Source organism: Gopherus flavomarginatus, chromosome 20, assembly GCF_025201925.1.
Source record: "Gopherus flavomarginatus isolate rGopFla2 chromosome 20, rGopFla2.mat.asm, whole genome shotgun sequence".
Classification (NCBI taxonomy): domain Eukaryota; kingdom Metazoa; phylum Chordata; order Testudines; family Testudinidae; genus Gopherus; species Gopherus flavomarginatus.
The window spans coordinates 17134483-17159176 of NC_066636.1; the positions used below are offsets into that span (position 1 = coordinate 17134483).

Sequence of the window (24694 nt, forward strand, 5' to 3'; positions counted from 1 at the left end):
AAAATCAGAGCGCGCCCACAGCTCAGGTTTCAGTTCCTACCCGTGATTAAAGCTAGGCCGAACCAACTGCCCCCACGCCTGGTTCTTGCCAGCCTGGTACCTTGTGCAGGGCCAGATTTCCAAAAGTGCTGCGCTCCCACTGGTCTCAGTGGGGGAGGGAGGAGGATTCACCATTGTTTTCTGTGCCCGGGTTAGGAGTTAGCCGTTCTCTAGGACGGAGGAAAGGGATGATCCATTGCTCTCAATAGTAGTGTGTGTGTGATACTCCATTGTTCTCAGCGGGTGTCTCTGTTCTCAGTGGGGGTGGCTGGGTGCTGACACATTTGAAATTCTAGCTTTTGGGGCCAGATCCAAAGCAGGCTGGAGATGATGGGAAGCCTCTCACAGAGGTGGGCTTTGGACCACAGCTATATCCCTGTGCTGGGGGCGGGAGGGGCAGATAGATCAGACCATATCCCAGGGAGAGGGTTTGTGTGTGTGTGTGAGATGGATCAGACCCATACACCAGTGTGGGGAGTGAGAAGGATCAGACCCGTACCCCAGTGGGGGGAGTGAGATGGATCAGACCCATACCCCAGTGGTTAGTGGGGGGGAATGAGATGGATCAGACCCATACCCCAATGGTTGGTGGGGGGGAATGAGATGGATCAGACCCATACCCCAATGGTTGGTGGGGGGGATGTGAGATGGATCAGACTCGTACCCCAGTGGTTAGTGGGGGGGAATGAGATGGATCAGACCCGTACCCCAGTGGTTGGTGGGGGGGAGTGAGACAGATCAGACCCGTACCCCAGTGCGGGGAGTGAGATGGATTAGACCCGTACCCCAATGGTTGGTGGGGGGGAGTGAGATGGATCAGACCCGTACCCCAGTGCGGGGAGTGAGATGGATTAGACCCGTACCCCAGTGGGGGGAGTGAGATGGATCAGACCTGTACCCCAATGGTTGGTGGGGGGGAATGAGATGGATCAGACCCGTACCCTAGTGCGGGGAGTGAGATGAATCAGACCCGTACCACAGTGGGGGATGTGAGATGGATCAGACCCGTACCCCAATGGTTGGTGAGGGGGGAGTGAGATGGATCAGACCCGTACCACAGTGGGGGATGTGAGATGGATCAGACCCGTACCCCAATGGTTGGTGGGGGGGAATGAGATTGATCAGACCCGTACCCCAGTGCGGGGAGTGAGATGGATTAGACCCATACCCCAGTGGAGAATTCTCCCCCCTCCCCCAGCATCTATCCTGATGATCAGACTCAGCCCAAACACTGGAGCTCTCTCTCCTTTGTTGCTGTTTTTTTAACGCTCTGGTACAAAGCTCATTTGAGGGTAACTGACCCTGCCCACCCACACCCAAAAAACGACCCAACATTTGGGGCACGACGAGATTATATAATTCAGGCATCAACACGGGCTGTGTCTGTCCCGACACCGCATGTCCATGGCTGCAGCACCATTGGCTCGTGCACAGCTCACTCTCCTACACGGTAGGATAAATTTGACTTCTCTTATGTGAAGTTACCTTGAAATATATATATATATATATATATATATATATATATAGCTATGTACAGTATTTATATATATATATTCCACAAGGCTCGTAGGGCCATCTGTCTGAGGCTTCCTAGCCCTCTGCAATCCTGTCAAGTCGCTGGTCGGGTGGGAGCGCTCTGATCTTCACCCCAAAATTGATTTTTGCTCCACGATGGGCTGTCCCAGGCCGATGCTTTCATCTGCCTCGGGGAGGCTCCGAAATGTGCCTGGCTGCAGTGACACCGCTGGGTGTCAAACCTCTGGCTCCAGCACGGGCCGATGCTACAACGGGGCTGTTGCGTTTAAATTAGTTTCATCTAATAAATAAAACCAGTGAGCGGCAGGTTACTGGGGGCTTAAATGGAGCTAGGGGGAGGCATGATCCCCTTTTCTTCCCGCCCCGGCTGGTTACTGGAGTCGTTTGGAAGCAAAATGCAGCTGTGGTGTGGCGGGCTGGCCCAACTTCCCTTCCCTCAGGTGCTGACAAGCTGCAGGCGACAGCCAGGAGGCGCTCATGTCTCTCAGGGCTCCACCGGCCCTGCCTCCCCGCAAATCGCAACAGGCCAAGCAGGAAAGGAGGTGGCTGGTTGACAACGTGGCCCCTGCAGCTTTTTATGGGGGGGTGGATGTGGTGGCAGGGAGTCTGGGGGACATGTTCTCCGCTCGCCCCATGGTCTTGAAGCTCGGGCGTTAGGAGGGGACGTGTGCTGGATGCATGTTAAAAAAAAATGCTCTTTTAGATGCAAAACTACAAATCCAGGGGGCAGAGGGCAGGACCTTTTGCCCAGCCGGTGCCAATTGTTCTCCCCTCCCCTCCCCCGGAACCGTGGACGGGGGCTCAGGGGGCACCGGCAAGCAGTGCCCCCCAGCTCATGTTGGCGGGGTCAGTACTTGAACTGGGTGGCCGACTTGATGGGGGATGAGGGCATGAAGAGCAGCTTGGAGGGCACGTCGGGCTTCATAGAGGCTGATCTCTTGATGCCGCCAGGCCTGGGCAGCGAGCTCTGGAAGACGCCGTGCCCTTCGAGGGGCACCTGGGTGCCCGTGGAGTGCATACGAGTCAGGAGCGTGGGGGGCGGGTGCTGCCGAACTGCCTGGCTCAGGCTGTGCTGCCGGGAGATTAGCCCCCCGCCTACTGCTAGGTTCATCAGCTTCTGCGCCGAGCATAGCGAGTGCCTCTGCGACGGGTGCCTGGATGGCGGCTGCTTCTCCAGGCAGGACTGCGGCGTGCCGTCGGGGGGAACGTCCAGCCTCCGGGGCAAGCTGTCCCTGGGGAGGGTGGAGGAGCTGTAATAGGGGGCGCTCTCGGTGTCCGGGATCTTGGGCTGCACCCTGTTAGTGAAGGACATGGCTGCGTGGGGGCTGATGGCCGGCTGATGGCTCAGCAGCTTCTTCGGGGATCCACTAGCCTCGTGGAGGTGTTTCAGCAGCTCCTCCAACGTCGTCACCTCCACCCCTTTGGGCAGGTAGCACTGGGAGGGGCGCACCAGCACCCGCTCTGCGTTGGGGATCTTCTTTTCATCCGGATAGCCGGCCAGCGATGGGTCGTAGCCCTGGAGGTTGCTAGGCAGCACCATGGCACCGGGGAACTGGAAGACCTGGGTGCCGGAGACGGGGCCGGGGAACAGGTGGCCCTTGCCTTGCGACTCCTTGGCGTTGTTGCAGTTTTGGTTCTTCTCCCATTGGTTCCTGATGGCCTTCATGTTCTTCATGGGCAGCTCTGGGGTGGACTCAGGCGTGGGCAAACCGGACAGCTCTGGGTGCTCCTTCACGCCGACCTTGGCCGTTCCGTTGTGCGGCTCTTTCTCACTGGGCAGCAGCGTGGTGTACAGTTTTGGAGAGGAGGCTTCCGTCAGCCCATCCTTGGACGGGTTGTCCAGCAGCCCGTTCATCTTAGCCAAGCTCCGCAGGGACAGGGGGCGCTGGATCGTGTTCTCAGGGTCCTTGCTGACGTGCTTGGTCTTCTGGAACACGTGGCTGCAGTAGCAGGAGACAAACAAACCGGAAAAGAAAGCCCCAAGGATGAATGCCACAAAGACGCAGCCGATGAGGAAGGTGAAATGGACGCTCTTGGAGCTGTCTTTGCCTTCGGATTCCTGCCACACACCTAGAAACACAACAAGAGAGTTAGATGGGAGGTTAATCCATCAATCATCCATCAACATCCTCAAAAGTCCCAGAAGAATTGTCTGAGGCAGGAATGTCCTTTCGTGGGCTGGAGCTGAGTAAAATACCCTTCCCAGGTTGGGACCCATTTTAGAGAGGCCAGAGACTTCAGCTCACGGTGTCTTTTCTCTCTTGTTTTCTGTTCAGAATGAAATAGGGTCAAGCCAAGGAAATCCCTGAATTTGTGCTCCTGCTGAATAATCTCTGGGACTGCAGAAAGGGGCAATGACATGAGATGGGGAATGGAATCGGATGGCCAACATGGAGTCAATGAAGGTGCAACATGGAAGATTCCTGCCTGAAATAACTCCTTTGATTTTGCCCAGGGGTGATATCTGGCCCAGTGGCTGCTGTCTTGCATGGAAAGCTATGCCAGCTATTCGGAGCCAGTGCGAAACTCCAAGGGTGCGCGGATTGGGGGAAGGAGGGGGTTATTATTTCTAGCGATGGGCAAGCGAAGAAGGCCACTCGAAGGCCTCATTTGGGAGCAACTTCTTTAAAGTCAACAGAGTCACAGCGATGTAATGAAAAGGAGGTTCAGGCTGTGGGTTCAGATGAGCATCTGAAGGTCCCAGATTCAGAGGTGTTAAGAGCAGAAGGGACCATTAGATCATGCAGCTGTGCCTCCTGTATGGCCACAGGCCAGATAATTTCACCCAGTTCCCCCTGGATTTGCCAAAACCTTGCTCTTGGCTAAAGTTTTGGCTTTTGAGCCACATCTTGGATGTTGCTTTGAACTTTGAACAATATGGATGGAAATCTTGGGGGAACATGGGGGACGCTGGCCAGTCCCTGCCTCTTGTAGGGGCAGAAATACTGCCAAGAGAAGATGAAAAACAGCCTGAAGAACCCAAGTGGCTTCTGCTGGAGGTTGGGATGATGGGTCCTCACCAGTCTACCCAGTTAGAGACGGCAACGTGTCAGCTTCCTGTGGGAAAATCCCTTGAAATTCAATCATCCCATTAGTCGGGCTGCTGCAGCTGTTTCTGCTCCTTTATTCTTTTCCTCCCCTTTGCAAGCCGCTGAGGCATTATTCTAAGGGCACCGTATGGGGGGAGCTGATTAATTTCAAAGCTGCGTGCTCCGAACAGGGAATGGAGCAGCCAAGCCCAAGGCAGCCAGAAGGCAGGCGGCTGCAGAGAGCGACGAGTGGCCTACAGCGCAGAGTGGCAGGGAAAGCAATCAGGCTGCCTGACGGCTAATTGTGAAAGCTGGCAGCAGAGAGAGAAAGAGACAAAGACCAGACAGAGGAATGGAAAACTAGAGAAAAAAGAGAACAGGAAATACGGACACGGAGAGCGAGGGAAAGGACCCTCCCCCACTCCACTCCCACTGGCTATCAGGCCAACAAGAGGCACTGAGGAGGGGGTCACCACTGGGCCCCAAGAAAGACATGGAGATAAAAGAGGCAGAGAGGTTAGGGGACAGAAAAAGACAGAAAAAAGAGATTAGCTAGAGAGGGTGTGTGTGTGTGTGTGGGCTAGATAAATAGAGAGATGGGATGTGTGGGGATAGATAGATAGATAGGGGGTGTATGGGGATAGATTCACAGAGGGGGTGTCTGGGGATAAATAGTTAGACAGACAGACATACAGATAGATAGATACAGGGGGTGTATGGGGATAGATAGATAGAGGGGGTGTATGGGGATAGATAGATGGATAGATAGAGGGGGTGTATGGAGATAGATAGATGGATAGATAGAGGGGGTGTATGGAGATAGATAGATAGATAGATAGATAGATAGATAGATAGATAGATAGATAGGGTATGGAGATTGTTTGTTCATAGTTTGTCCACTGGCTCCCAAGGCCTTTGGGTTGGCCGCTTTGTGTAACTTGCCCTGAGCCCCAGGCTGGCTGTGTGGCCCCCGTGGGTCTTTGCTGATTTAGCTCTTTCTGGGGGTGTGGGGTAGCGAAGGAAGATGGCCAGTAGGGCAGCAGGGAGGGACCTGGGGGATTTGACTGGTGGAGCAGCCACTGGGCTCATCCCATCCTGCAGCTTGTGAAGAGACCCAAGTGGGCCCTGCTGGGACGACGGGTGTAGGGAAGGGAGGGGTTCAGGACTCAGAGCATAATCCAGCCACCAGTCCTGGGGTCAGGAGGGAGCATTCCCTGGGGGCAGGTTCTCCATCGCTGCAGGATCTTGGCAGCTTCCTCTGATGCAGCTGGTACCAGCCACGGGGCAAGAGGAGATTGCGGCTAGCCAGAGCCCCGTCCTGACCCAGCCCAGAGATTCCAATGGGAAGGCAGTAGGGGAACAGAGCCCAGGGACCCAGCTGGGGCCATGGGGGTCAGCGGCAGGGCTGTGCTGTTTTGCAGTTATCCCAAAGGGCATGTGATGAGCACAGGTCTGTCCTGAAATGGCACAAGACACCATGGGCTTTGCGCAGGCCAGGGCTGATGGCACAGAAGGAGCATGCCGCCCGGACACACGCGCCCTGCCCAGCCCTCGCCAGCCCCGAGGGACTAATCACACGCCGTGCAGTTAGTCATTACACGAGAAGCATGTGTGCCACTGGGGGACTGAAGCTGCAGTGGGAGCTGGTCAGCCGACCGTGGCAGTAAAGCATGTGCGGGTGACAGGGGCAAGCAACGCGTTCCATGCAGCAGCAACGGCGGCGCTCGGGGAAGATGCCCACGAGGAGGGGCTGGCGCATGACACAGGATCGAGGGCCCCTACCCGAGTACTCACGCTCACCCAACAGCTGATCAGTCGACCAAGAGAACAAAGGGCCATGATCCCGGTTTCTGACTCCTAAAAATATCCTGTTCCTCCCTGGCTCTAACTGCCAGACCCAATACCCTCCAGTGGAACCCAGGAGTCCTGGATTCCAGCCCCCCACACTAACCACGAGGCCCCATGTCCTCCCAAAGCCAGGAAAGGAACCCAGGAGTCCTGGCTTTTATTCCCTTGCTCTTACAACTAGGAAACACTTCCCCTCGGTGCCATGAACAGAACTCCAGGGTCCCGACCACCCGTCCCCTACGCCACAAAGCCTGGAATAGAACCCAGATGTCCTGACTCCTCCTCCCAAGCTCCGGCAGGGTTCAGATGAACAGTGGGGGGATTGCAACACTAAGTCGTGTGGTTGTGCGTGGTCTCCCACAGCTTGACCAGACCATTGCCATTTTCTGTTAGCCACAGGGGTCAGGAAAAAAGGCACCATCTTCCCATTCATGCCTTGAATTTTTCAAGTACGGCACGAGAAATGAAAGAGACGGGAGGGGGCTGATTATTATGATCGGGTACAAAATCCTGTGAGTCAAGGGAAAAAACGATTTTTTCCAGTAAAAAAAAAGAGGGAGTAATAAAGTATCCATGGAAACGGGCCATTTCTTTCTACTGGGGCTGGGAGAGTTGGACATCTGTAGTTCTTTTATCCGAGCAGCCGGGAGGGAAGGGGGGCTGGAACTGGGTCAGACCGGCATCTGCCAAAGGCACACGTCTCCCCAGAGCGAAGGCATCAATAAAGCTCCTTTGCACCCGAACTTTTGGGAGTTAAACCCCCCAAGCCAGCCCCTGCTGAAATCAGCCTTTCTGCTGTGCTGAGGCATAAATCTTAAAAATCCCAGAAGAGGGGGAAGGGGAGAAGGCTGGAAGAGAACTGGATTTCTTCTCCTTTTTTGTGGGGGGTGTTGTTTTTTAGCTCCATCGAGCAGGAATTTGCTCCCTGGCTCGGAAAACACCAAAGCGCCACATCACAGGCTGGAACTGGTCCACAATCTACCCCACAACCCCTTCGCCACGGACTTTTAACCCACTGGTACCTAGGAACCCTGCAGCTCCAATGCCTTCCATTTTAGGGGATTTTTTATTTTATCATTTGCTCTGTGCTTAAAGAGGGAGACGCAAGGGGTCACGGCTGTTAACTGAGCTGGGTCGCTGCGGGGCACATGTTAAGTGCTCTTACCACAGCTGCAGCTCCCAGCTTATGATAGCCCTCTCCACCGCTTTCACTGCCCTCCCTCCTGCCCTGGCTGGGTACCGCTCGCTTTACAAAAGCCAAGCCATGAGAGGCCTTTAAAGAAAAGACAGTGGATCCCTTTAATCTGCTGCATTTCACCGTGAGGAGCAAGGGGCAGGAGTGCTGGAGGTGGGGACCCTCTTCAGTTTGTTAAAAATGGGAGCTTGAGGAATGACAGAGGAAATCCGCGTCTGTGCAGAACCGATCTGTTATTCAGCCAAAGTTCATGGGACTCTGTGCTTTCAAATTCCCTTGAGGGCTGAACCCCTCCTTTGGCTGCTCAGAAGTTCAGCCCAGCAGCTGGGAGGGTGCAATTTACAAGCGCAAGATGCTTTTTTATGTGTTGCAAGCGTCTCCCCAGCCCGCCAGCGGCAAGCGGTATGGGGCCAAGCTTGTCTCCCCATGCCACAAGGGCCAGATCCTCGGCTGGTGTAAATGGGCATCGCTCCATAGGAGTCAACCGTGCTGCATAAGCTGAGGATCTGGCCCATTGACTCCCATGGAGAGATGCCTGTTCAACCCAGCTGAGAATGTGACCCCATGGACATGCCCAGCCTCAGGGACAGGTACAGGGGTGGGGTGGGGGGAATACTGTTGTTACCTTAGGCACTCTTGGCTTTCCAAGGCTGCGGTATGAGGCACCCCGATCTGCCCTGGGACCTGCCATTTCCAGCTCTGATTTATTTCCCGGGGCAGGAGAGCCAGTGCTGCCCATCTGCGTCACGGTGTCTGTCCCGGCACGGCTTACGGGGGAAGCAGCTGGGATGGCAGGAACTGAGCCACTGGGGCTGCGTGGCTGGGTCGGTGGAACCGGTGTCTCAGACTGGACGTTACAGTCTGGGCATCAGGCTGTCTAAGCTCACCCCTCCTGATAAACCTCATGCTGCAGTGAGGAGTGTGGGGGGCAGGCGAAGGGCTGTGGGCCACCCGCGTTTAGCAGAAGGGTGATGGGGGGGACTTCGCTCCCGTCTCTTGCTCTCGTCCGTTATAGTTCAAGGCAGAGCAATGAGTAACCCTGGGCAATGGAAACAAGGCGGCAGAATGTGCTGCTGATGGAAAGTCACTGGCTCATCTGGAGGGCAGGGTCTGGCACAGGCTGCAGGTAGCTGAGCTGCCTTGCACTGGGGTCCTGGATCTGCAGGGCTAGGGAGGTCGGTGCTTGGAGTGGAGACCTCTCCCCCGGCCAAGAGCCTGGTGGATACGAGAGGGGTGCTGACCCCGGTGTCCCAGGGAGCTACGGTATTTCAGGGGAGGCGTAACCCCTTGTGGCTGGTGACGATCCTGAGGCACTTTCAGCTAGTGTCAGGGGGTTAACCCCCCACTCCAGTCTGAACGCTAACCTGCGTAGTTCCCTTCTACCCTACCCCTGCATGTTCTCTTCTGCATCCCAGCTTGGTCTGCATGGCTGTTAAAAAGCTGCTGCGTTCCACTCTAGAGGTGGCTGCATGCTAGTGGTGAGTGAATGAGCCCTACATAAAGAGCTGCTGTGTTCCACCCCAGAGGCAGCTGCATGTCAGAGGGGGCTGAAGTAAAAACAGCTGTAGCAGTAAAGTCACTCTCAGAGGCTTTGAGAGGTTTTGGTTATTAACAACACTGGGCTCTGCTCAGTCACCCTAGAATGTCACCAAACACCCTCCTCCTTTTGCTGCAGAAGTTGGGGCCAGGCCTCGCGCTGGGGAAGGCTCCCCAGGAGCTGCTCTATTCACCGGCTCTGGGAGCAGTGACAACAGCTGGTCCTTGACTGAGGACCTGGTTCGAAGGTCACATCAGCGACAATACCCTGGGTCACCCCCTCAGGGCTCCTGCCCCACTGATTTAGCAGGGATCAGACACCGTGCCCATGCAGAACTGCTCAGCCCACTGCTCCGGCCCTGCCAGCCCCTGCTCACATGAATTCAGCCTCACAGGCACCCTGCGAGGGAGAGGCGTCCAGGGTCACAGTCAGTTCTCTGCTCGACCCATGGCTTACACCCGGGACGGATTCGGCCCATTTCCCTCACTGGATGGCCAGGGAAGTGAAGGTGCAGAGGGAGGCAGAGGCCAGGCCACACCCTGAGTCGGGGCTTGTTCACATGGGAAAGTTATCCCGGGGAAGGCTCGTCCACACCACGGATGGCGCTGTAGCACCGTAGTATGGACACCTCCTACAGTGGGAGACGGGGTTTCCCCATTGCTGCAGGAACACCGCTTCCCTGAGCAGCTGTAGCCAGCCAACTGATGCATCCGTCCATCAACCTAGCCGTGTCTAGGCCAGGAGTTAAGCTGGTACAGCCGCAGAGCGGAGGACTGTGGATTTTTCACACCCCTGAGCGATACAGCTATGTCGACCTGCATTTTACATGTAGACCAGGTGTGAATTCAAACTGTGCTAGGTATAACCCACGGGGGGGATGCTTTATCCCAGGACAAGGGGCTTTTTTTCTGGTTTAGTATAATCCTTGTCCAAAGTGATATATGCCAAGCCTAAAAGAGATACAGGGTTCTTGTGGAGGTTATCCTGGTATCTCTCTCGTGGTTTAAATTCTCACCTTATCTCATACTGGTATAACTTTCTCTTACAGCCAAGCCCTTCGCAGCTGTCAGCAAGAGAATCCAAGTGTCCTGGCTCCCCATCCCCTGCTCTAACCACTAGACCACACTCCTCTCCCAGAACCAAGACTGGAACCCAGGAGTCCCAACTCCCAGCCCCTTCTGCTCTAACCACTAGAGACCACTGCCTGCCTGCAAGCTGGGAAGAGATGCCAGGACTCGTGACTACCATTTATCGGCTCTAACCACTAGCGAACACTCCCCTCCCAGAGCCAACAGAACGCAGGAGTCCTGCATCCCAGTCCCGTGTGCTAACCATCAGCTTGCAACTCCATCACTGATTTTCCAGGCAGTATATATAAGGGGTGTGTGTGAGGAGCTGTTTTTTTCTGGGAGGTGGAGGAGGTTCCCCTGAAATCATCCCCTCTGATCCCCCAGTACCCGGCTGGGTCGGTGACTTTACCCAGGGCTCAGAGCTGCCAGCAATCTGTGGCCTTCCCCCTGCCCATCCTGCTGCCAGTGCTGACTGGGTAAGGCCAGACAAGCCTTTCATCTGTGGCGGGGGGGATAATCTGGCTGCTTTTTGCGACCCATTTCCGCGCACTCCAGAGCCCGCTTCCGAGCGCTCGCTGCAATTTGATGGTTATTTTCTCACCTTCCCTCCTGCCAGGAGCAGCTCCGTCTCGCTGACTGGCTTTGTTTTTATAGCTTGTTGAGTGTCTGGCTGGGTTTTTAAAATAGACATTAGTCCTAATGCCCCAATCAGCTTGGCTTTTAAAAGCCATTTCGGCTCTGGCCCTTCAGCGGTCTCCCAGGCAAAGGGCATCCGTGTCTTCCCTCGCCAAAGGGTTGGGCTCGTTTCAGCTTGTGAATTCTGCAGAGGGGATGGACTGACAGCGCTGGAGCCTGTCGTACCTCAAGCCTCAGGTGGGGGAAGGCATCAGAGCTCCACCGTCTTCAAGTCAGGACTCCTGGGTTCTGCTCTGGGTCCCTGTGTTGGGTTAGTGGTTAGAGCAGACTCAGGACTCCTGGGTTCTGCTCTGGGTCCCTGTGTTGGGTTAGTAGATAGAGGAGGTGTCAGGACTTCTGGGTTCTGCTCTGGGTCCCTGTGTTGGGTTAGTGGTTAGAGCAGACTCAGGACTCCTGGGTTCTGCTCTGGGTCCCTGTGTTGGGTTAGTGGACAGAGGAGGTGTCAGGACTCCTGGGTTCTGCTCTGGGTCCCTGTGTAGGGTTAGTGGTTAGAGCAGACTCAGGACTCCTGGGTTCTGCTCTGGGTCCCTGTGTTGGGTTAGTAGATAGAGGAGGTGTCAGGACTTCTGGGTTCTGCTCTGGGTCCCTGTGTTGGGTTAGTGGTTAGAGCAGACTCAGGACTCCTGGGTTCTGCTCTGGGTCCCTGTGTTGGGTTAGTGGACAGAGGAGGTGTCAGGACTCCTGGGTTCTGCTCTGGGTCCCTGTGTAGGGTTAGTGGTTAGAGCAGACTCAGGAGTCCTGGGTTCTGCTCTGGGTCCCTGTGTTGGGCTAGTGGATAGAGCGGGTGTCAGGACTCCTGGGTTCTCTCCCAGGCTCTGCAAGGGAGGTGCAGCCTAATGCCTAGAGGAGGATGGGGGACTGGACTTCAGAAGAGCTACCCCAGCTGCCGATCTGTCTGTGCAGCACAACTCCCCAGCACCCGAATCCTGATGGCTCCTTCCCTGGTGGCACTAAGGGAGCAGTGGCAAGTGCCAAGCGCTCACTCTGAGTTCAGCGGCAGAGGGCAGGACACTGGGGTAGCGAGGCCAAAGGTCCCACTGACTGCAGCAGGGACACCGGGCAGATTCCTGTTCTAACCACCTCCCACCCAGTGCCTGGAACAGAACCCAGGAGTCCTACTCGTGCTGGGGACAGGGTGTGGGACTGGCTCTGCTACTGATTCCCTCTGGGACCCTGGACAAGTCCCGGCCTCTCTTTGGGCCTGTTTCCCCATCATGACACTAGCTCTGCTGCATATGGCCTGGGGGATCGAAGGGAGATGAGCTAAGGATGAGCCGCTCTGTGACACACACACGTACAAACTGCTCACCACACGTGTGCACACCTCTCACCAACACACACACACACAGTACCCTGTGCACAGGCCTCGCACACACACAAAGCACCCTGTGCACATGTCCCCACACAGCGCCCTGTGCACACCTCTCTCACACACACACAGCACCCTGTGCACACGTCCCCCAACAGCACTCTGTGCGCACACACACACACCACACACCACTATAGCCAGGTGGGAACTCTCTCTCCTGACCCATGACAATTTTCAGAACGACCCCTGTGTGGCCTGGGGCTAACCCTGCGCCCTTTTGCCATTCTTCATGGAAACCCAGGCAGCGAGAGTGGCACTGCCCCTCCCCAGAACAGCCAGCAGCTCAGGGATCGGGGCTGTCGCCTGCAATGTGGAAGCCCGAGGTTCAGAGCAGGGACTTGACCACAGATCGCCCCATACCACATGACAGCAGTGGGCACCGGGCGATTGGCTCCTCTGGGGTGGGAGGCTCTCTCTCTCTCTATTTCTCTCCCCCAGCAAGTGAAATCCCAGCCTGGCCCAGAGAACGTCCCGCATGAACTTGCAAAAAGTATCAGTTTCTGATGAAAAACCTGCTGCATCACCTAATCCCCACCCTGATCCAGCAGCATCCCCGCCTGCGGTGGCATTCACTGCCCCTCCTGCAGCATCCAGTGATGGGACACTGGGCTAGACGGGCCCTGAATCCGGCCCCACACCGCTCTCATACGCACACACACCCTGACCCCCCGATCCTGTCCCTCTCCTTGCACACCAGGGGTTATGCACTGCAGAGAAGCTTCCCCCTGCCGAACACCACTGAAAGGGAGAGAGCTGGTTATTCTCCGCTTGCAAACAGGTGCCATGCTCCCACGAGTTAATCCTCGCTGTGGGGAACCGCAGCCGCCACAGCTCCGGGGCTTGAGTTAATGGTGCTGGTGACAGCCCGTCGTGCAGCTCCGCGCGGGCACATCCCCTCTTACCCTGAGTGTTTACAGCCACGCGTAAGGTGGAGCGTGGGTCCCCGGCGCCAGGGGCGGGCCGGGCGTCTCGGGCTGTGCCCGCCTGGGTACGGCCCGTGGGCGCCGGGAAGGATGCGGCATTGGCAGTGGGGCCCGCGGCTCGGACTTGCCCTGTGTTACCGGCAACAAAGAAAAACATCAGGGAGACGCAGCAGGCTGGTGACGGCAGCATAAGCCTGCACCCTTGTGGGATCCGGGTCGGGGTCGGGCTGGGTCACCCCCTCCACCTACTGCATTATCACCAGTGACTCCCAGCGCCGGCACAAAGGGCCAAAAGTCAGCCACAAAGCAGGTAGCCCAGCACCTCCTGCTGGATGGTAAAATACCCGCGCCCAGATCTATCCCACTGGTGGCTGCAACAGGCCCCTACACACCAACGCTGGCTCTGCACAGAGCATACGCAGGGACAGCTTCCCCTACACCCAACCCCCCTGCCCATGGGCCTGGGCCCTGCCCTGGAGAGACCCCCCTTGAGGGTGTGGGAAGGAGAAGCCCACTCGCTGGCCCCATTGACCACTGTAGGGTGGGCCTAGGTGCAGAAGGCTTGCCTGTGATACAGCCCAGGAGAACCTAGGGCTGGGCTGGTCGGGATTGAGGGGCATTGGCAGAGCTGTGGGGGGAGCACAGGGCTGGGTTAGCAGGGGCCTGTGGGTCGGGATTGAGGGGCACTGGCAGAGCTGTGGGGGGAGCACAGGGATGGGCTAGCAGGGGGCTGGGGTTCGGGATTGAGGGGCACTGGCAGAGCTGTGGGGGAAGCACAGAGCTGGGCTAGCAGGGGACTGGGGGTCGGGATTGAGGGGCACTGGCAGAGCTGTGAGGGGAGCACAGGGCTGGGATAGCAGGGGGCTGCAGGTCAGGATTGAGGGGCACCGGAAGAGCTGTGGGGGGACCCAGGGCTGGGCTAGCAGGGGGCTGCAGGTCAGGATTGAGGGGCACTGGCAGAGCTGTGGGGGGACAGGGCTGGGACAGCAGGGGGCTGTGGGTCAGGATTGAGGGGCACTGGCAGAGCTGTGGAGGGAGCACAGAGCTGGGCTAGCAGGGGGCTGTGGGTTGGGATTGAGGGGCACTGGCAGAGCTGTGGGGGGAGCACAGGGCTGGGCTAGCAGGGGGCTGTGGGTCGGGATTGAGGGGCACTGGCAGAGCTGTGGGGGGAGCAAAGGGCTGGGACAGCAGGGGGCTGTGGGTCAGGATTGAGGGGCACCGGCAGAGCTGTGGGGGGAGCACAGGGCTGGGCTAGCAGGGGGCTGTGGGTCGGGATTGAGGGGCACTGGCAGAGCTGTGGGGGGAGCACAGAGCTGGGCTTGCAGGGGGCTGCGGGTTGGGATTGAGGGGCACTGGCAGAGCTGTGGGTGGGGTGGGGGAAAGCCCAGCATTGCCCAGGAGGAGTTTGCACGGCACCTGCCCATGCTGTGCCTGGCTCTGTGTACAGAGCAGCCGGCGTGAGCCCCATGCTCAGAGCCTGGGCCTAGCACCTCACTTGCTACGGCACTGCATGGCCGGCCCTGTGTCCTCAGCCCTAGTCCGGAGGGGTGAGAAGATGAGCGAGAGAGAAACCAACACCGCACTCTGCCCCATGCCACGGCGCTTCGTGACGCTCCGAAGGACAGATTCAGATTCAGCCCCCACCCCATGCCTGGGGGCATCTCCCGCCGCAATCTAACCCCTCTCTTCAATAAACCCAGCTGCCCCTTCCTGCCTTCCTTCGAACAGGGACTACGCACGCAGCTGTCTGGCCCTGCTTTCTCCTCCAGACCTAGCCCCGGGGGAGGACAGGTCGGGTCCTGGCTGCCCGGGGGCTACGAGGAATTCTGCTGCTGCGCACAGAACCAGGATCTGGCCCGCTGGATTCACAGCACGACCTTAGGGGTGAAGGCCGTCATCGCGGGGCCTGACTCGAGCTGTGCAGCACAGCCGGTGAGGGAGCCACTGGGTTCCCAACCTCCCTCCACACCCTGGGGATCAGCGGCTCCGTCCCTGCCCTGGCAGAGAGGGATGTGGGACGTTCTGAGTGACGATGAGCAGAGATGGCAGGTGGGGTGATGAGAGATGACAGGGTTAGAGATGGCAGCCAGGGGACACAGTTAGTGTCGGTGTGGATGGTGACAGACTAGCAACGCAACTCCTGGCACCCAACCCTCTGCCCTCTCTCCATTTTACCACCTTGTCAAGCCTCACTGGCTGGTGAGCATTTTGTCTGAGCATGGTCGGGCCTGGTGGGAGCCATCTTTGGACACCAGGCTTCAGCAGACCCGCACTCCCAGAGCAGGAGACACCGGGCCTGGCCCTGAGGCAGTTTATCGCTGTCCCAATAGGATGGTGTGGGGGATTCATGGAGGGTGTTACTCTTAGCCAACAGGAAGAAATGGTGGTACTGCAGACGGGGGGTCCTGGTCAGTGGCACAATGCTAATACACTGGGGGGTGGGGGGGTCAGGGGATTCCCAACATGGCACCGTCATGGAGTAACCCAACATGGCGTCACCAAGGGGCATCCCAACATAGCGTCCCCATGAGGTGTTCCAATATGGCATCCCCATGAGGTGTTCCAATATGGCCTCACAACATAGCATCCTCACAACCTGTCCCAACATGGCCTCCCGCTGAGGTGTCCCAACATGGCGTCCCCACGAGGTGTCCCAGTGTAATGTCCCAACATGGCGTTGCCAACGGTTATCCCCATGAGAACCCCCAACGTGACATCCCAATATAGAGTCCATATGGGGCAGCCCAATATGGCATCCCAACATGGGCTGTCTCACTGTTCTGTCCCCATAGGCTGTCTCAATACGGCGTCCCAGCATGGCGTGCTCATGGGACACACCAATGTTGGGGTCTCAGTGAGACTGGGATAAGCCCTCTGTGTTGTAACCCACCCTCAAACTCTCCCCGGCCCCGGGGTGGGGGGCGAGAGCAGAACCGCGATGAGGAGTAAACCGTGTAGGGCCAGTCCCTCCCCGGGGCCTTGGGAGGAGACGTCACAGAGGGTTGGGGGTAAGGGATCTGGGGGGCAGCAGAGTTGGCAGGAGGCCGAAAGCGAGGGGGGGGGTCACTGACCATACGATGAGTCACTGGCACTGTTGTGATTCCCCGTGGAGGTCACAGCGTCTATGGAAAGGAGAAGAGAGAGAGAGCTAGATATCAACAGGGAGAGGGGGCAGGAACGGGGAGACTGCAGCACAGCTGGGGGGAATGTCAGGGTGGGAAACTACAGGGCAGGGGACAGAGGTTCAGGGATTCATCCGACTAGGCCAGCACCTTGTGCACCCGCTCCCTGTGACACCCACCGCTAAGGGTCTGGGCGGCCCCATGGGTCCCAGCGCTCCCAGCCAGGGAGGCCTGGAGTTCGGTTTGCAAACTGAGGCCCTTATGGGTTCAGCACATGGGGCTTTTAGCAAGAACTGCTCCCATGGTCACAGCTCTGGGTCACCAGGTGGGAACCAGAGCCTGGGAGGTAACAGGCCCCATTCTACCAGCACCCCAGAAAGGCAAGTCCCCACAATCCATTCCTAGCTCCCCTTAGCCAGCCAGTGCCCTGGCCTGGGCACAGCTCGGCACTAACCTCCCAGCAGCGAAAGGCCCCATACCCCCTTCCTTGCCTCCCGGATCCCTCCAGTACCCCAGGATGGAAACACGAGGATTTTCCCCCTAGAATCCAGCTCCAAATTTTGCATCTCTCCACAACAGGCAGAACCCGGCCCCCCGCTGGCCCCACAGCTGCGATATCACAGGGGGCTGCAAACCGGATGGGAATTTTTCTTTTTCGCAATTTAAAGAGGCTCCATGATGAAGAAACCATGATGGCTGCTGCTTCCTCCTCTTTCCTCAGATGAGGTTCACGCTCCCACGCAACAGCTATTCGCCCGCCGCCAGGCTGCCAGAGCCGGGCCTCGGGGGGCACACGGCCACTTTTGTTCTGCTGGGCCAGGCCTGTTTTATGGGCAGCCCGGGATGCTGACTCATCCCATTTCTCCTCCGCGGAGACCCCCAGCGCTTCCTGCCCCTGCAGCTGCTGCTGCTGGGGGGAGGTGGCCCTGGCCCCACGTACCTTGACAGCTCCCCGGCTGCTTGGCGGCGTTCTCAACATCTTGTTCGAATCCGGCCCTGGAAGGAAACCAAGGGAGACTGCGGTGAAGGAGCCTGTCGCCTCCATTAGCCCCTCCGCTCGTTAATCGGGGCTCCAGGAAAATGATACAGAGATAAAGCTAGAGGCAAGGGATCCCCTCCCCCAAAGCACCCCCTCCCCGCAAACCCCCAGCCCTCGCTCTGCTTGGAGGAGCCTGATGTAATGTCTTCCCTTGGCTGGTTAGTTGGGTTGATGTCGGATCAGTCGGGTCTTGGTCTCGTGGCAAAGGTAGGAAGGAGTTGGGGGGGTGGAAGCAGGGAAGGCCATCAGGAAGGAGCTAGAGTGAAGAACCCAGGAGACCCTGGAATTCAGGTGACAGGCGGTTAGGAGAGGGCTCTTCCACCCTGCCCCCTACCACCTGGGCTCGGAGACAAATGAGGCTCAGTAAAGGGACTCCCTCACACTGCTCTCATTCACACTATCACCCTTGCCCCCAACCCTTCTGGATGCAGGGTCACTGCATGGCAGAGCCGGGCTGCTCTCAGGTCCTCACTCTCCCCTCATTAAGGTTTCCACTTCACAAACAACATCCAGCCTGTGGCTGCGACGGGCTAGTGGGGTCATGAAGACCCCATAAAACACCCCATATGGAATAGGCAGTGTCTCCATGGAAGTGTGATGTAGTGGTTAGGGCAGGGAGGACTTGGCGTCAGGATGCCTGGGTTCTGCTCCTGGTTTGGGAAGGGGAGTGGTGCCCAGTTGTAAGAGAAAGGGGAACTTGGAATCAAGAGTCCTGCGTTCGATTCTCTCCATTCATTCCAGGCTCTCTGTGCCTCAGTTTCCCCATCTGTGAGATGGGGGCACTTGCCTAGATCTCTCTCTTTCAGGGAATGCTGTGGGGCTTATAGAACAGGTGAGATGGGGGGTGACCCAGACTGAGAGATGTTCAGCTCAGAAGGCTTCACTCTCATCATCTAGTTTGACCTCCTGGCTGACCGCCAGCCATAGGACTTCCCTGAATTAATTCCTAGTCCGAGTTGAACGCGAGCAGGTCTTTTAGAAAAGCAGCTGGTCTTGATCTGAAAATGTCCAATGAAGGAAAGTTCCTGGTGCTGCTAGGTCATTAGCTGGGCCAATGGTTAATAACCCTCACTGTGAAAAATTCCTAGTCCACAGGGTTGGAAGGGACTTCAGGAGGTCACCTAGTCTGACCTCCTGCTCAAAGCAGGACCAGTCTCCAGATAGATTTTTGCCCCAGATCCCTAAATGGCCCCCTTAAGGATTGAAGTCATAACCCTGGGTTTAGCAGGCCACGGCTCAAACCACTGAGCTATCCCTCCCCTCTAGCTTGACCTCCCAGCTGTTGGGTTGTGTTGGATGGAAGAGACCTCTATTCTCAAATTTCTGCTCCCCTCTATGTACCACTAGACTGTGATCAAGTCACCCCCCAACCTGCTCTTTGTTAAGCTAAACAGATTGAGCTCCTTGAGTCTCTCACTATAAGGTTTTCCAATCCTCAATCTTATGGCTCTTCTCTGACTCCTCTCCAAGAGGGAGGGAGGGTACATAGAATGGGGACACAATGAGGGGTGGGATCCAGGTGGCCCCTGACCAGACGACCAAAGGCCGGATGGACCCAATCTGAGAGCATGGCATTGCTACCTGACACATGGAGTCACAACGCCACTCAAAGATAGGGCAGCTGGGCAGGGAATCTGGGCCTCGTCCTTAGCAAAACTCTGGTTGTGCTCCTGATACAGTGTTCCCAGAGAAGAGAAGTGGAGGGCGCAGGAGCAGTCTCGGAGGCCTAGTTTACACTAGGTCAACCCAGCTATGGTACCGCTCAGGGGTGTGACTGATGCGGTGCAGACTTTGCTAGATCCATGGAAGAATTCTCCTTCCAACCTAGCTACAGCTTCTCAGGGAGGTGGATTAATGACAGGGATGGGAGCACACCCGAGGTCGACACTGAAGCATTTCACCGTAAACCATCTAACACCCAATGCACAGCATGATCCCAGGAACTGACAAACCAGCAGCCTTGATTTCTGTCCTTCCCCCACTATCGCGCCGCTCGGACCCTTTCCAGAGCCAACCAGACAATCCCCTTTTGAGGTGCAGAAACATATTGTCCTCCTGCCTGGGACGGAAGCCAAGCCTCTCCAACCGTTTTTGCCAAAGAGAGCAGTTGAAATGTCCCAGGATGTGAGGCCAATGGCCGGGGACCGGGGAGTCCCTGCTCTGCCTGGGTCAAAGCTGAATTTTTTAACCCGGAGCACGCTGCTCCAGGCAGAATCTGGCTCTTTCCCCAGGCTACAGAACATGACTCTCCCTCCGCTCCAAAACCCGCTTTGTCGCAGCTTGTCTCAAAACATTTCGGCTTCCATGAAATTTCAGTTCATAAAAAATGTTCCTACCAGTTCCACCTTCCTCCTCTCCTCCCGGCCCCGCACGGGCTGGGTTTCAAGGGTTCCTTTCTAGCACCCAGATCTGGCGGGACTCCTAAGGCAGGCTGAGGACCCAGGAGTCCGGGGGCCGGAGGCTGCAGGAGCTGCTGTGGCTGCTCTGTGGGTGAGCCCAGCCGCCCATGTAGCCAGGGAGTGGGGTTTGTCCCGAGCTTTCTCAGGGATGGAGCCTTCCGTGTGTCCCCCGCTAGGCGCCCTGTTCTGCAGCTTCAGAAAGTGACACGCTGGGGAGCCCTCTGGCTAGTGCCACTGTGTCCCCATCTCTGTGCATGTTCCCAAGCATAACCGAACCCAGAGCCCAGTATTCCCCAGGCAGCTGTTCCCCAGCACAAGATCCTAATTAGATGCAGCTGGGAGGCGTGGCTGTACTGCCGCCGAGTTCCATACACTCTAGGAGCCGGCAGTGGGGTTTATTTGTGCTGCGGCCCTAATGAGGCTAATTACACGTTTCGTGCCCTGTGGTTTTCTCATGGTCCCCACGCAGGTGTCTTCTCCAGCAGAGGGCGCTCTGGGCACACGCCTGCTGGGTCCTGGCCAGCCAGGGTGATGCGGGAACCGGGAATTGAAGGGAACAGCTGACACAGGGCAGGGCCTGAGGGAAGTCACTGCATGGACACATGCACAATGCTTCCGGGTGGGCACGTGGCTAGCTCTGCCGTGGCACGGCGGCACTCCGCTTGCTTCTGCAATACGCCCGCTTAGCGCATGCAACTCTTGTCTCCCTCTAAGGGTCAGCCTGGCAACTGCACCAGCTCACAGAGAAAGGCGCCATTGCCCCCAGAGGGGTGGAGCGAGGCAGATTTGGCATCGGTCGGTGCCCAGCACCCTGTGCATTATACTTCCCAAGGGGACCCAGCTGCTGGGCATTCCAAGGAGGGTGGGGCGGGGGAAGGGGAGCTCTGCTAACCATCTTTGCCAGCACATGGGCCTCGGGCCTGATTCTCCAGAGCCAGGCATGGACAGAACAGGTGGGTACACAGCAGGGTGCTATCAGATGGCAGCGGCAGCCTGTCACACCCACTGTGTGCTGGGGAAAATGACTGTGCAATCAGGGAACAGGCGCACGCCAGCTGTGAGAACCAGATCACACTCGCCACAGCTGTGTGTGTGTGTTACACACCCCACTGACTGGAAGGGTCTTTCCTCACTGGCACCCTGGAGACTCAGCTTGGGGAGAGCTTTCCGTGCAATCTGTATTGCTGAGCTCCGTGGGATAGGAGTGATTCAGACGGTGCAAGAGCGACTCGAACTGAGCCCGAGAGTTGGCAGTGACAGAGAGACCGACTCTGCCAGCTGGAGACGCAGAGGAGAGACACTGTGTGAAGGAGACAGATGCAGAGGGGTGGGAGAGGAGAGGAGAATCTGAGCCTGAAGTGGGGGTGAAAGGCCACTGTCCTGATTTGACTGGCGCAATGAGCGCACACCAGGTGGGCAATTTGTAACAGGCTCAGTGAGCGGTGGAGTCGGCCGGGCAGGGCAGCTAGTCAGGGACATATGGTAAATTCTTCCATCCCCCAGCTGAGTTGTGTCAGGGCACATTTGAAACCCGCATCTGGTTTGCTTCAACGGCCGTCCCGTGCACTGTGCCGGGGACTGCAGACCCCTGGGAAATGCCCCTCCAATCTCTAACCAGAGCCACTCACCTGATTTCTTGCCCATAAGCCACGCATGCTCCCGGCCTGAGCCAGACACAGTAAGGATCGCGGGAGGCCAAGCAGCTCCTGTGATGGATTGGGAAGCAGATCAGACACAGAATCACAGAAATGCAGGGCTGGACGGAACCTCGGTAGGTCAGCTGATCCAATTCCCTGCACCGAGGCAGGACTGAATATTAACTAGACCATCCCTGACATGTGTTTGTCCAATCTGCTCTTAAAAACCTCCAACGATGAGATTTCAAAACCACCCTAGGTAATTTGTTTGAATGTTTAACTCTCCTTGCAGTTAGGAAGTTTCTCCTAATGGCTGACCTAAATCTCCCTAACTGCAATTTAAGCCCATTGCTTCTTGTCCTATCCTCAGGGGTTAAGGAGAATAATTTATCACCCTCCTCTTTATCACAACCTGTTACCGACTTGAAGGCTGTTATCATGTCCCAGACTCGGTCTTCTCTTCTCCAGACTAAACAACCCCAATTTTTCTAATCTTTCCTCGCAGGTCAAGCTTTCTAGACCTTTAATCATTTTTGTTGCTCTCCTCCGGACTTTCTCCAATTTGTCCACATCTTTCCCGAAGTGTGAACTGGACACAATACTCCAGGTGAGACCTTATCAGCGCCAAGTAGAGCGGAAGAATTACCTCTCGTGTCTTGCTTACAACCCTCCTGCTAATATGGCTCGGAATGATGTTCACTTTTTTGGCCACAGTATTACATTGTTGACTCATATTTAGTTTGTGATCCGTTATAACCCCCAGATCCCTCTCCGCAGTCCTCCTTCCTAGGCAGTCATTTCCCATTTTGTATGTGTGCAACTGACTGTTCCTTCCTAAGTGGAGCACTCTGCATTTGTCCTTACTGAATTTCATCCTATTTAATTCAAACCATTTCTCCACTTTGTCCAGATCGTTTTGAATTTCTAATCCTGTCTCCGAAAGTGCTTTCAACCTCTCCCAGCTTGGCGTGGTCCACAGACTTTATAAGTGTACTCGCTGTGCCATTATCCATATCTGCGATGAAGATATTGACTAGAACCAGAGTAAGGAGAAAGCCCGGCGGGACCCCACTCGATATGTGCCTCCAGCTTGACTTTTCCAGCCTGTTGTGCACCCACCTTACAGTAGATCATCTCTAAGCTATGTTTCTCTAGTTCATTTACGAGACGGTCATGTGAGACAGTATCAAAAGCCAGACTGAGGTTGAGATATACCGCATCTACCGCTTCCCCCCATCGACAAGGCTTGTTAGCCTATCCGGGAAGGGTAGTAGGTTGGTTTGACATGGTTTGTCTTTTGACAAATCCATGTTGACTGTTACTTATCATCTTATTTTCTTCTAGGTCGGGGTAGGCACCCTATGGCACGCGTGCCGAAGGCGGCATGCGAGCTGATTTTCAGTGGCACTCACACTGCCTGGGTCCTGGCCACCAGTCCAGGGGGCTCTGCATTTTAATTTAATGTTAAATGAAGATTCTTAAACATTTTAAAAACCTTATTTGCTTTACATACAACAATAGTTTAGTTATATATTATAGACTTAGAGAAAGAGAACTGCTAAAAACATTAAAATGTATTACTGGCACGCAAAACCTTAAATTAGCGTGAATAAATGAAGACTCAGCACACCACTTCTGAAAGGTTGCCGACCCCTGTTCTAAGTTTTTGCAACTCGACTGTTTAATTATTTGCTCCATTATCTTTCCAGGTACCACAGTTCTGTAATTCCCTGGGTTGTCTTTAGTCTCCTTTTTACAACTAGCTACTATGTTTGCCCTTTTCCAGTCCTCTGGGATCGCTCCCGTCCTCCATGAGTTCTCAAAGATAGTCACTAATGGCTCACAGATCTCTTCAGCCATCTGCTTAAGCAATATGAATGGTAGCAGCCTGGATGGGGCTAGCCAGCCTCATGCTCCAGGGCAAAATCAGATCATCCTCTGAGGGCCAGGAAGGAATCCCCCACTTCTGGCCCCAGGGGTAGTTAATGCTCATGTGGGGGGTGGTTTACCTGCCTTCAAAACAGCTGGCATGGGATAGTCAGGAAACCAGGCAAGACTGATCACAGGTGTGTTCTGGGGCCTGATTCTGCCTTCACTTATGGCCCGATCCAAGGCCAGTGAAGTCAGTGGGGGGACGTCCCTGGGTGTCAGATCAGACTTTGGTTTGATGCCCATGTCAATGACAGACTGATCCCGGAGCATGTGGGTGTGAGAGCAGGGCCAGGATGTCCAGCGTGCTCCTTTAGCTCCTCCCGCCCAGAGGGCCAGCAGTGCCGCCGGGTTGGGCAGGCTGCACCAGGCAGGGGAACTACGAATGCGAGGCAGCGGGGAACTCCTAGGTTCTGGTCCCGGCTCTGCCGTCTGCGTGACCCCTGTGCAATGAGGCGAATGGTCCTGGGAGCCGCAGGGATTAGGCAGCTAAGAAGCGCTAAGGATTAGAGCACCGAGCAGCAATAAACTAGCAGTGTGGAGATGACGCAGCTGGTAACACATGCTGCAGAGACACCAGCTCATCACCTCCCTGCCCCTCCACCCCCACCCCTGGGGCCACTTTCAGCCACGTAGAAAATGAGGCTCAGAGGATGGAAGTGACCTATCCGAAATCACACATATCACTGGCAGAGCTGGGAATGGGACCCAGGAGTCCTGGCTCCCTTCCCCCTCCCCCATGTCAACCATTAGGCCCCAGTCTCCTCTCAGAGCTGGGAATAGAACCCAGGAGTCCTGACTCCCTCCCCCTCCCAGCTCCAACCACTAGACAGGCCCCCATGCTTCTAATGCCAGGCTGGTTCTGCTTGTTATCCTGGCTCCTGGCGACTCGGAGGGGGCTGCTCAGGGCTCCGCTGGGGGCTTTTTATAGGTGGTTTTAATTACCAGATAAAGGCCATGGAAAGGTCAGAGAGAGACTGCAGGGGGCTCTGGGTTTCTTGGAACTGGCTCGGGTCGGACATCTACACCTGTCGGGGCTGGGACACGGGCCAGGCCCAGGGCATTGGGGGAGCCAATGGCTGCTTACAGTGCAAACACACCCTACGCTCACACAAACACACACACACACACATACACACACACACATTCCCCCTCGACACACACGCTGTACACTCCCCACCCTACACGCACAGAGACTTCCCCAACATGCATACCCTACACACACTCACCCCCCCTGACACACACACACATGCTGTACACCCCACCCTACACACACACACACGTCCCCAATGCACAGACAGACACACACTCCCCCTTGACACATAT

The 24694-nt window shown here is 56.3% G+C and overlaps 1 protein-coding gene across 2 annotated transcripts in view; it reads right to left on the bottom strand.

Annotated features, from left to right (window-relative positions):
- Window positions 1–1379: 1379 nt before the first annotated feature.
- Window positions 1380–24694, bottom strand: part of SEMA6C (semaphorin 6C) — a 91158-nt gene continuing 67843 nt past the window's right edge. The window contains exons 16-20 of one of the 2 annotated variants that reach the window (XM_050929804.1): window positions 21431–21508; window positions 17305–17360; window positions 16314–16364; window positions 13222–13371; window positions 1380–3645 (exon numbers count right to left, since the gene is read on the bottom strand). In XM_050929804.1, coding sequence (XP_050785761.1) covers window positions 2423–3645; window positions 13222–13371; window positions 16314–16364; window positions 17305–17360; window positions 21431–21508 — 1558 coding nt within the window. In that variant the 3' untranslated portion in view covers window positions 1380–2422. The remainder of the gene's footprint in view (window positions 3646–13221; window positions 13372–16313; window positions 16365–17304; window positions 17361–21430; window positions 21509–24694) is intronic. The other variant, XM_050929805.1, reaches the window with a different exon arrangement.